Source organism: Oncorhynchus nerka, linkage group LG4 (assembly GCF_034236695.1).
Source record: "Oncorhynchus nerka isolate Pitt River linkage group LG4, Oner_Uvic_2.0, whole genome shotgun sequence".
NCBI classification, from domain to species: Eukaryota; Metazoa; Chordata; class Actinopteri; order Salmoniformes; family Salmonidae; genus Oncorhynchus; species Oncorhynchus nerka.
In genome coordinates, this window is record NC_088399.1 from 52,317,026 (window position 1) to 52,329,356 (window position 12,331).

The 12,331-nt window shown below is 46.1% G+C and overlaps 1 protein-coding gene across 2 annotated transcripts in view; it reads left to right on the plus strand.

Annotated features, from left to right (window-relative positions):
• The window catches only part of LOC115105964 (guanine nucleotide exchange factor subunit RIC1), a 59,319-nt gene extending 48,900 nt beyond the window's left edge, over positions 1–10,419 (plus strand). For both annotated transcript variants that reach the window (XM_029628509.2, XM_029628518.2), the window contains exons 17-27: positions 683–811; positions 1,019–1,183; positions 1,442–1,732; positions 1,859–2,002; positions 2,238–2,396; positions 3,020–3,156; positions 3,570–3,865; positions 4,031–4,246; positions 4,424–4,601; positions 4,937–5,125; positions 5,311–10,419. In XM_029628509.2, the coding sequence (XP_029484369.2) occupies positions 683–811; positions 1,019–1,183; positions 1,442–1,732; positions 1,859–2,002; positions 2,238–2,396; positions 3,020–3,156; positions 3,570–3,865; positions 4,031–4,246; positions 4,424–4,601; positions 4,937–5,125; positions 5,311–5,608 (2,202 nt within the window). In that variant the 3' untranslated portion in view covers positions 5,609–10,419. The remainder of the gene's footprint in view (positions 1–682; positions 812–1,018; positions 1,184–1,441; positions 1,733–1,858; positions 2,003–2,237; positions 2,397–3,019; positions 3,157–3,569; positions 3,866–4,030; positions 4,247–4,423; positions 4,602–4,936; positions 5,126–5,310) is intronic.
• Positions 10,420–12,331: the final 1,912 nt, after the last annotated feature.

Consider the following 12,331-nt stretch of genomic DNA (forward strand, 5'->3'; position numbering starts at 1 on the left):
TGCTGCATCAGATGACCTGGCCTCCACAATCACCCGACCTCAACCCAATTGAGATGTTTTGGGCTGAGTTGGACCGCAGAATGAAGGAAAAGCAGCTCACAAGTGCTCAGCATATATGGGAACTCCTTCAAGACTGTTGGAAAAGCATTCCTCGCGAAGCTGTTTGAGAGAATGCCAAGCGTGTGCAAAGCTGTCAAGGCAAAGGGTGACTACTTTGAAGAATGTCAAATATGAAATAAATGTAAATGTAATATTTTGATTTGTTTAACACTTTTTTGCTTACTACATGATTTCATATGCGTTATTTCATAGTTTTGATGTCTTCACTATTATTCTACAATGTAGAACATAGTTAAAAATAAAGAAAATCCCAGGAATATGTCCGAACTTTTGACTGGTACTGTACACACACACCTACCTACCTACTGTTTGGGCTGTATAGCCTACTCCTACAGTCATTGTCATGCTATACAGCACAACCAGATCTGGGACCGGACTAAGTCACCCCCCTCTTGTAATAGTTGTCTTTGTCTCGTCATAATACATATATTGATTGATTTAATTTGTCATACTTGATACTGTCATTCTCCGTGTACATCTATAGCATTGTCTTACCCGCCGGCCACAGTATGCACCGTGGTGCGTGTGTATGCTGACCCGGTCTGTCACTCTCGGTTTCTAGCTGCCGTTCTGTCCTCCCGTGGTTCTGGCTCAGTGTGTAGAGAATGTGTGGACGACGTGTCGCAGTAACAAGAAGAAGCGCCACCTGCTGGAGGCTCTTTGGCTGTCCTGTGGCGAGGCCGGAATGAAGGTGTGGCTGCCCCTTCTTCTCATTGAAATGAAACCCTTGTTGTTGTCGTCCAAATCTTCACATCCTCCTATAAATTGCAACAAGAAAACACGTGTATGGCTACATTAGAAGGGTGATGTTTGTCGGTGTGTTTCACAATCTACTTGTTAGTTCCCGAGCATATTATTCAATGCTGCCACGCGATTGTTTCATTGTACCTCTCAAAAGGTGTGGCTGCCCCTGTTCCCGCGGGACCACCGTAAGCCCCACTCGTTCCTGTCCCGGCGCATCATGCTCCCCTTCCACATCAACATCTACCCCCTGGCCGTGCTGTTTGAAGATGCCCTGGTGCTGGGGGCATCTAATGAGACCGTGCTCTACGACGGCCTGCAGGTACTGTAGTTAGGAGTATTATAGTAGTATTATATTGTAGTTATTACAGTAATAGTATTATCTGGTGTTGGGGGTTGGCAAATAGAACCTGGTCTCCGACGGCCTGCGAGGGAGGGGGGGGAGGGGGCTGATAACAAATCCTAGATACCATCTCTTGACGTTGTGCCAAGGCTCTTAACGCCAATGAACTGCTCTTGTACTCTACAACTTTACAAATCACTGTCTCTGTGCGAATAACGTAATCGTCTTCTTCTGCAGGGTCCCAGAGAGGGCCGGGAGCCTCTTGAGGTGACATTCCCTTACTGCACGGTGGAGAGGACCTCCCAGATCTACCTCCACCACATCCTGCGCCAGCTACTCGTGCGTAACCTGGGAGAGCAGGCCCTGCTCCTGGCCCAGTCCTGCGCGGCGCTCCCCTACTTCCCCCACGTCATGGAGCTCATGGTCCACGTGGTGCTGGAGGAGGAGGCCACCTCCCGGGAGCCCATTCCCGACCCGCTGCTGCCCACCGTGGCCAAGTTCATCACAGAGTTCCCCCTGTTCCTCCAGGTAAGGAGGAGGGGGAGAGCGATGTGGATGGAGGAGTGGTAGAGTATTGTCGTTCTCGGCTGAGGCAACTCTTTTGCATTTTCGACTGAATTAATTAATTTATTCATTCATGTTTTCTTCGTCCAGACCATCGTGCACTGCGCCAGGAAGACTGAGTACGCCCTGTGGAACTACCTGTTTGCTGCCGTGGGCAACCCCAAGGATCTGTTTGAGGAATGTCTAATGGCTCAGGACCTGGACACAGCAGCATCCTATCTCATCATACTGCAGGTATCTACATATACTACCCTATCTCATGGCACTGTAAGATTCCTATCCTATATCCCAGAGGCACATTATTTAGAAATGTGACTGGTATTAAGGTATGGAGCTAGGGTGAGGGTTGGAGCTCCGGTTAGGATTGGAGCCACTGTACGGTGAGCGTTGGAGCAGGGGTGAGGGTAATGTTTCGGGGTGGAGTTGTGTCGTAAGTGTTTTGTATGGATAATGTAACTGTGGCGTCTAGAACATGGAGGTTCCGGCGGTGAGCAGGCAGCACGCTACCCTGCTCTTCAACACGGCTCTGGAGCAGGGCAAGTGGGACCTCTGTCGTCACATGATCCGATTCCTCAAGGCCATTGGCTCTGGGGAGATGGAGACCCCGCCTCCAACACCAACCACTCAGGTATCGGAGAGAACTATTTCAAGCTCGCTGCTTCTACTCTGTCTTCTACCGCTGTCTCTTCTCGCGCTCTCTACATCTTTAAATCATCTCTAAGTCTCTTAAGCGGCTAGACTAATCTATGGGGATGATATTAGGGATGGTCTAAAAATACTGTATAAAGACTGCTATTGAGGCTACGGCCTCACATCCACCTCTCTCTATTTAAGCAATAAGGCCCGACGGGGGGGGTTGTGGTATATGGCCAGTATACCACGGCTAAGGGCTGTTCTTAGGCACTACGCAATGCGGCTAAGGCCTGGATACAGCGCTTAGCTGTGGTTTATGGGCCATGTACCACAAACCCCTGAGGTGCCTTATTGCTATTATGAACTGGTTACCAACGTAATTAGAACAGTACATTTTATTTAAAAATATATATATAATGTCCATATGGTATATGATCTAGTCGAGCATTCAGGGCTCGAACCACCCGGGTTATAATGAAATATAAACTGGCTATACTGTTGTTTCAGGGGCTTACTGGATGAGTTGTCCCGCCTGATTATGAGCACATTGTTCGAACAGTAGATTGGACTTTGAAATGCTTCCCATATAAGTGACCGGTTGATGTGTCCTCTCAACAGGAACCCAGTTCGACGGGAGGCTTCGAGTTCTTCAGGAACCGCAGCATCAGTCTGTCCCAGTCAGCTGACGGCATCGCTGCTGGGAAGTTTAACCTACAGAAGACCTTTAGCATGCCCTCCGGGCCCTCCACTAAAGGGTACGGATGCTATTATTGTAGTAATGTATTCAATTGAACAGATTTTATTCAAAGAGACTTCAAGTACAGTGAGCGTATGCATGATCCTTGCAGGTAATTGAACACGCGGCCGTGGCGTTTGCTAGCCCTTCTCTTCTATCTACTGAGCCGGACAGGCCCACTACTGCTGGGCTCCAGTTCTCAAGTTCAAATGAACAATGATGATGATAACATAACATGTCGTACTTATATAAAGAATTACTGGGCTATTATCTGTTTTGCTTAATTAATTGGATGGAATTGAGACCAGCCCTCGTGGCATTTGCGCTATTCGTGTTCCGGGCCCTTTTCCCCATGGTACCTGTAATAGCTCTTCCATCTCTTCCGCATGTCCTCTCTCCCTCTCCTCTCCCTCTCGCTCTCGCTCTCTCTAGGTCTGAGCGATGGAGTAAGGACAGTGACTGTGCTGAGAACATGTACATAGACATGATGTTATGGCGTCACGCCCGGCACCTGCTGGAGCAGGTCCGCCTCAAAGACCTAGGCTGTTTCTCCGCCCAGCTGGGCTTCGAGCTGATTGGCTGGCTGTGCCGCGAGCGCACCCGGGTAGCGCGGCTCGATGACTTTGTCATGGCGCTGAAGTGTCTCCACAAGGACTTCCTCTGGCCGTTTCCTGTCATCCCAGCGTGCTCGACCAGCTCGCCCTTCAAGGACGGACACCGCAAGACGGGTGAGGGTGCGGGGTGTGACTGTGGCTGCATCTGCCCTCAGCTGTGGTTCTCGGTCTCCCCAGTCAACTTCCCCTATCCCATTTCTTTGTAAGTGTGTTCAGTGTGCCAACCTTGATGAGTTGGTATGACGAAGTGCCTGCATGTGTGTTTCTCTCCCCCTCCAGTGCTGAGCCAGCGACTGCTAAAGTCCCAGTCAGCAGACAGCCTGTTGAACAGTGACATGGACACAGCGCCCCCGCAGGCCTCAGCACGCAACAGCAACCACACCTGGCTGGACGGTCTCGGGGCGCTGGGGCCGGAGCCTAAAGAGATGAACACATCCTCTTCCCACGGGGGGCCACAGACACAGGAGGCCTTCCTCTCTCCACTCACTAACAAAAGTTGGTGGCCCTCCTCTACTTCAGCATTCACTTGTCATCTCTCCCCCCTCTCTCTCGCTCTCTACATCTGCCTCTCGCTTTCTCTCTACCAGGCTCTCTCATTTTCGGTCTTCTTATCCCTTTACCTCTTCTAAATTCTCTCCGGTCATCTCTTCCCTCCCCTCCCTTATTCCCCAGCGGAGGAGTGCAGTATCGGTTCGGCCACAGACCTGACAGAGACCAGCAGCATGGTGGATGGAGACTGGACCATGGTGGATGAGAACTTTTCCACTCTGAGTCTGACCCAGTCTGAGCTGGAACACATCTCCATGGAGCTGGCTAACAAGGGACCACACAAGTCTCAGGTCCAGCTACGGTAAGGCTGTTATCCTCTCCAGTCCTCTCTGTTAGGTGCTACAAAATACTCCTTCACCCCACCTACCATCCCGACCTAGCTAGATTTATGGCTGTGGTGACCTATTCTGCTTGTTGGTTTCATATGTGGGTTTGTGTATATCTTGTGTGATTTTGTTACCCTTTTGTTTGTGTGTCCTTGGGTATGTTTCCCAGACACAGATTAAGCCTATCCTTGGACTAAAATGTTCTGAAAGGAGAGTCTCCATTGCACGTGCTTCTTAGTGTAGGACTAGGTGTAATCTGTCTGGTAAACCAGCCCCTTCTGTACCATTCCGGATCTCTTTCTGTCCTCAGCTACCTGCTGCATGTGTTCATGGAGGCGGGCTGTCTGGAGTGGTGTGTTGTGATTGGTCTGATCCTGAGAGAGGCCACGGTCATCAAGCAGGTGGTCAACTTCCTGGACAGCCCAGAGGTTCCTCCTGAGACCGTCCAAAGTATCCGCTCCGGCCTGCTGGGAGTCGATGCGTGGGCCTCCACAGACTGGTTAGTTTATCTCTCTTTCTTTACTCTCTATCTCTGTCTCTCTCACTCTCTCTCACTAAGCTAGGAGAACTGTTGCTGCACGTGTGTGCCCACGTCTATGACAAAAAATTCAATGAATGCTTGAAATGGCTATGAATATTCTTCTGAATACTGGCTCCCTCGCTCTCCTCTCCTCCTCCCTGTAGCCTGGGCTATAAACCCTTCCTGAAACTGATCCGGCCCCAGCTGCAGAAGCTAATAGAGACTGCTGTGGAGCAGGTCCAGCCTGAAGCCTTCCAGCCAGGGGCTTCCAACCCCAACTCCAAGCTGACTGAGCCCCAGCCCGGATGCCCCAGGGCGGAGGACAGTAGAGGGCCTGCTCCCTTAGGCCTGGCCTTGCCCTCGGAGCCCTCTGGAGGGTTAGTGACAGAGGACGGAGGAGCTCCAGAGGAGCAGGAGGAGCAGGCGGCTGACGAGGGGGCGTATGACTGCACCCTGTCCTGACGTGCCCTGTCCTGACCTGGGTCGTGTTCATTAGCCACCAAAACGGAAGAAAATGGGCTGAAACAGGGAGGGACTACATAAAATGTTTTTGCTACGGTGTGTGTGCCCTAATGACTACAGCCCTGTCCTAACCTCTGACCTTGCTGGGCAGGTGAAGGGGTGTGGTGCGGGTGTGTGATGGGACACAGGATGAAAGAAGAGGAGGAGGAAGGGATCCTCAAAGACTGAATACTCTGCATTGTGGGTCTAGAACCAGTTTTGTTGGCTGATGTGGACCCAGATATGTTACATCGACCATGAGTGTGTGTGTGTGAGAGTTTATGCTTGTTTATGTGAGGCTTTTGTGTGTTACCATACTTTGGGTGTGAAACACAAGGAAGCGCTCTCTCTTTGTTTCTCTCCTGTCCGCATACTCATCCATCCCGGTGCTGGAACAGGGTCTGAGTGAGTGGAGTAGGTTGAGTGTCAGTATTATGGACTTGAGTCACTGCAAACAGAGCTTGCCAGGACACAGCCAATTCATAGCACCCAAACAAAAACACCTAAGATATCCACACTGTACGACAGGTGGTTCAAACCTCTACGTTTATTCTACTTCCCATGTATTCCTTTCTAAAGAATTAGATCACAGACCAAGTGTTTTGCAGAGTACGAGTTTGGGCTCGTCAGGCTTTATTCTGGAATTAAGTGTTCGAGTACAAAGCAGGCAGTTTGTTGCAATTGAGCTTTTTACCAAAATGTGCTTTTCAGATCAGAGAATTGCTCGCTGTCTGTGTTGTGGTCTCGGCTAGGCTTTAGTGACCGTCTAGGTATAAATGTATACTGCTCGGCTGGCTTTTCTGTGTGATGTGAGCGAATTCCCAGTCAAATCACCGTGGCGACTTGTTAGGGAGAGCACAAGGAACAAAAAGCATCCGTGATGTTCTCCCGAGAGACCTGTCAAACAAACCTTTCATTGGCAGCCATTCCACAGAACTGAACAGTTAAACCTTTATATTTTTTCACGGTTTGTACAAACGTCTATTGTACTTTTTCGTGGAGTAAGTTCAAGTATAACTTTGGTACTTCTGGCAAGAAACCGCCCCTGAAACCCACGAACGGTGTTGCCGGGACATTTTACGAGATGCGTGTGTTGTGCAAGGGGAGGGGTCTCATATTTTCATACCTCATGGTGTACAGTGGATTTTAAAGATGTTTTATGATACCTTTGTCAATAATGTGGAGGTGTTCTTCAACATCCATAGCATTCATTTAGGAAATGATGTCCCCTTATTTCGATGCTAGACTGTGGTGTGAGAATGCTCTTGGTCAAGAGCGAAGACGTGTCTATGTGTGTGTGATGACCTGGATTGGTCATGTATGTTGAGGAGGGCCTGATCAGCCCTCAACCGGGGGGGCGGTAGCCCCGAGGTTAGAGCGTTTGGGCCAGTAAGCGAAAGGTTGCTGGTTTGAATACCGGAAACCGACAAGGTGATAAAAAATCTGTTGCTGTGCCCTTGAGTAAGGCACTTAACCCTAATTGCTCCTGTTGCACTATACGATTGTGACCCCACTCCCTGCGGGACACTGGAGGGGAGTTCGGATATGCCAACAACAACTAAAAACATTTCCATTTCAAACGTGTGTAACAGAACAAATATAAGCACCCCTCAAATGAATTCAAAACAAACCATGACTGTCTCCTGAAAGGAGAATCTAACCATATCTGAGGACAAACCACATTTTATTATGATGATCATGACCTGCATCTTCACACATGTACTTGGCTCGAGAATTGAAACATTACTGCTCAATTAATTGGCTTCGGCCCTGTGGAGGATCCAATGGGAATTAAAACCATAGGAGAAACAAAGCTATGTTCATTCACCTTATATTGATATGCCAGAGTTCACTTTTATTCGCCCCTTTGTAAAGACAAAAAAAAACAACTTGTGTTTAACTTAACGGCATATATCGTTATCGTTTTTAAGGTAGGATTGTGTTTTATCTCCTATCGGTGATCTTTGTCTTTCCTTCGGAATTGCTGTGGAGTTGAAGAGGTCCTGGGCTCTTTAATGAATACAGAATACGTCCCATAGTTTCTATACGGACCTAGGTCTATAATGTCTTGGTCGTTATCACCGTGGTAACATACCAAAACCTTGATCACAAGCGGTGATACTGATAACAGTGACTTTAGGAGAATCTCCAACTCCGACGCGGCTGTGTGTGTACGATGTAACTGCAAAGACCAAGTGGTATTGCATCTGTTAATGATTTTGTTTTGTTGACTAAAGTACAGTATCCTCACATGGAATCGAGCTTTTATGAGGCCGAGTGTTATTCTTATTTATTGGTTGTGTTGTTATTACTATTCTAAATAGTCTTTTTTTTTTTTTTTTAAATAGTTTTTATTTTGGCTATATCAAAGCAGCTAATGGAGAGCTATTTAATTGCTTTTGCCTCGACATACTGTAGTCTTTAGACCCATATCCCGCCGCCTGACACGAAAAGAGCCCCTAAAACTGGGCCTCAGTTCGTTACGCGTCTCTGAGTAGGAGGTACAGTTTTGCTTTTCAGATCATAATGTATACGATTACATGGACACGGGGGATCTGAGTTGAATCTGGTGTGTTTGTCCGGGGCTACAACAAAGATGTGTGCTGTTTGGGGGTACTTGAGGAGTTGAGGAACACTGCTATCAAATATTATTTGTCACATGGTGTCACAACGGGTGTGGACCTTAGTGAAATGCTGACTTACAAGCCCATAACCAACAATGCAGTTTTGAGAAATAAAGTAACAAATTAAAGAGCAGCAGTAAAATAACAATAGCGAGGCTGGTATGGAGTCAATGAGTGTGTGTGTGTGTGGGGGGGGCACCAATAGTCTGGGTAGCCATTTGATTAGATGTTCAGGAGTCTTATGACTTGGTGGTAGAAGCTGTTTAGAAGCCTCTTGGACCTAGACTTGGCGCTCCGGTACTTCTTTCCGTGCAGTAGGAGAGAAAACAGTCTATGACTAGGGTGGCTGGAGTCTGACAATTTTTAGGGCCTTCCTCTGACACCGCCTGGTATTGCCTCCTGGATGGCAAGAAGCTTGGCCCCAGTGATGTACTGGGCCGTACACATTACCCTCTGTAGTGCCTTGCGGTCAGAGGCCAAGCAGTTGCCATACCAGGCAGTGATGCAACCCGTCAGGATGCTCTCGATGGTGCAGCTGTAAAACCTTTTGAGGACCCATGCCAAATATTTCCAGTCTCCTGAGGGGGAATAGGTTTTGTCATGCCCTCTTCACAACTGTCTTGGTGTGCTTGTTAATTTGTTGGTGACGTGGACGCTCTCAACCTGCTCCACTACAGCCCTGTCGATGAGAATGAAGGCGTGCTCGGTCTTCCTTTTCCTGTAGTCCACATTCATCTCCTTTGTCTTGACCACTCTGACGGAGAAGTTGTTGCCCTTGCACCACACGGTCAGGTCTCTGACCTCCTCCCTATAGCCTGTCTCGTCATTGTCTGATCTAGGCTCAGATCCCCCTTGTCCATGTAATCTTATACATTATGATCTGAGAAGCCAAATGGATCCTAAGCACTCCTACTCTGAGACGCTTTATGAATAGGGGCCCAGGGATACTCAAGGACTGGAATTGGGACAACACTGCTCTAGACAACTGCTGGTGCTCTGAACACACCGGTTCTGGTTAACTTACTGTGCATGTAGGCTGTGTTCCTCTATTATATTAGGTCCCTACAACTACAGAAAGTACAGCAATGGTGTCCACTTACTTACAGTAAGTACATCCGTATTAAATCGTGCAATTCTGAAATGTTACTTTGTTTCAGCTTTATTGTGTTTTTTAAACATTTTTATTTGAATCCTTTTATTTTCAGTTTTCAGCCTTTTATTTGCATTCTCTGCTCCTCCTTTTTTCTGTCACTCATACAGACCAAAATATTTGTATTTTAATCATTATTTTTGCTGCAGCTTACTGTGTTTGTAGTGTACATTGTTGTTTGCAGTTTTTCTGTTTTGCCTCTATTCTGATTCTCATTTATTGTTCTGCTGCATTAAGAAAATCCCTTTGTACAGTCACGACGACTGTACACAGCATTGATGTGCTTAGCTATATTCCATCTCTGCTTTCAGTACGGTATAGTATATGCAGTCGGTGGCTTACTTTGCTGCCTGCTCTCAAACTGTGAAGTTTACCTAACACGCGCGTACAGTACAGGCTAACCAAAGACAAATGTTCAGAGGCTTTCGGTAGGTGTGTGCAGGTTGTTGAGAAGATGAGTGCTTGTGTAGAGGTGCAAAGATGTACAATGAATCTCCCCCCCACACCCTCCCTCTGTGATGAGAAAGATAACCAACCATTGACGCTCAAACCAATTTTTCAGTTAGTTCTCAAGACTGTTTTTCTATATCATATAGAAATGGATATTATGATTATACACGTCATGTTTCTGTCTGAGGATGAGAAGCCTATTGTTTTGCGTGTGTCTTTGCTGCTGGGAAAAGCACAGTCATACATGACACAGCGGTACTGTGTTCAAACAAAGGACGTTATAAGAACATCTCTGGTTCATACACACTATATAGGTGATCAAAGACATACTGAGTGGAAGAGGACTCTTTTTACTTCATATTGTACTTTAAAGTATTGCCTATCTATGACACATTACCTGGGTCATGCAGACAGTTGGACATCTTCAATGCAGTGTACAGTATATAGTGTTTCTTGTACAATTAGCCTTTTCTACTAATTTTTTGTTTTCTATTTTATTTTTTTCCTGTACATAAAAGAACAATAAATTATTTTTAAAAACAAAAAAATGACTTCTTTTTTTTCCAATTGCAATTGATATTTTCAAGACGACGACTACCAAAAATAATGGTTAAATCATGTATTAAGCACTTTATTGCTCTACACGGTGGTATCTTCATTTGAACACATGTAAATTTCAAGCTTCTTTTTTTGCATGGGGAAAAAACAGTGGTTCTGTTTCACTTACACATCATTCCCATAAATGATATCAACCATGTTAATCCTGTTGTCATGCTATAATAACTGATTTAACGGTATGGTTAGGGGGTAACTCCAGTTGATGAATGTCTAAAAATGTCATACAAAACTTTACTTTATTCAGTGGCTCTGAAATACTCTGCAACTAAGTAAAATGTGTAACTAAAAAAAGGGATAAGGGAGTTAAATTTGAACAAAACATGGCAAGATAGGTCCCCAGAAAACTCATTCAGCAAAGACCATCAATGAACAAACATGGATTTAAGATGTTGCCATGTCAATTTCAGATCCCATTTTTTTTAACTCAAATTTAAGTTAAATGATATCAGCAATAAGAATTACTCCATTTTTCATTTAAAAAAACTTCAAGGACATTTAAGTGAAATTCGAGGCCCATATCAATGGATTCAATTAATATTTCCACCAAATATTGACCCAGATTAAATTAGCGCATTGGAATTAACCATGTTTAATGGGCTATGACTATTTGTAGCCCTTTGCTAGCTCCTTTTGAATAATGTTATCATAGTTTGTTTGAACTTGACATGTGCTTTGGTGAACATGGAAACGAGTGCACTATCAAGACACTAGTGATTGCGTTTTGTTAGCAATGCACCATATAAGAATTAACAATTGAGATCGGATTGAATCCCCCCGCCTTAGTGCTGGAATCGATCCCTATCGAGGAAGATCTGTTCTAACTCACGTTTGTGGTGACTACATTCACGGTAAGGGCTGCAAATGTCGGCTCAATGAGACATTTTCTTTAAATAGTGGGGGTTTTTTTACACTTTTTTTTCCCATCATATTTTAGTCATTTAGCAGACACACTTATCCAGAGCGATTTACAGTGCATTCATCTTAAATTATCTAGGTGGGACAACCACATCACAGGCATAGTAAATACACGTTTCCTTAGAGTAGCTATCAGCAAAGTCTGAGCTGGGGAGGGGGGGTCAAGTGCAAGTGTTGGTTCAGGATTATTATTGGGGTTCGAGGTGAGGGGGATTATTTGAGGTACTTTTTGAAGAGGTAGGGTTTCCGGTGCTTTCGGAAGATGGGCAGCGACTGCTGTCCTAGCTTCGGGGGAAGCTGGTTCCACCATTGGGGTGCCAGGACAGAGAAGAGCTTGGACTGGGCTGAGTGGGAGCCAAGAGACCAGAGGTGGCAGAGCATAGGGTTTGAGCATAGCCTGAAGGCAGCGAGGGACAGTTCCTCTTGCTGCTCCGTAGACCAGCACCATAATCTTGTAGTGGATGTGAACGTCGACTAGAAGGCCGTGGATCGTGCGGAGGAGCTGGGTGACTTTTTGTTTTATTTAACTAGGCAAGTCAGTTAAGAACAAATTATTATTTACAATGACGGCTCGAGAGAACTTGCAAACACAGATCCAACCTAATAAAACTGAGTCACATGTTTCTTGAAAGTTTACCATAGTCTGAACTGCCCACACTATCTCAGCTACTTTCACCCTGATCTAGGTATGTGTAAAGTTACATTTAACTTCCCTATATTGTGCACAGTTAGCTGTCCTCCCTCTCCTACGAGCTATCCCCTGTAACAATATACCTAGTCTCTGGGAATGATACCCATCTATCACCACGACCTTAATCTATAAGCCCCCACAGATCTCCACTGCAGTCATGTTCCATCCCACTTAACAGCCCTATGTAAACATTCCTTCTCAAACACAGGCCTCATGTGTACCTCGCCTCCTGCTAC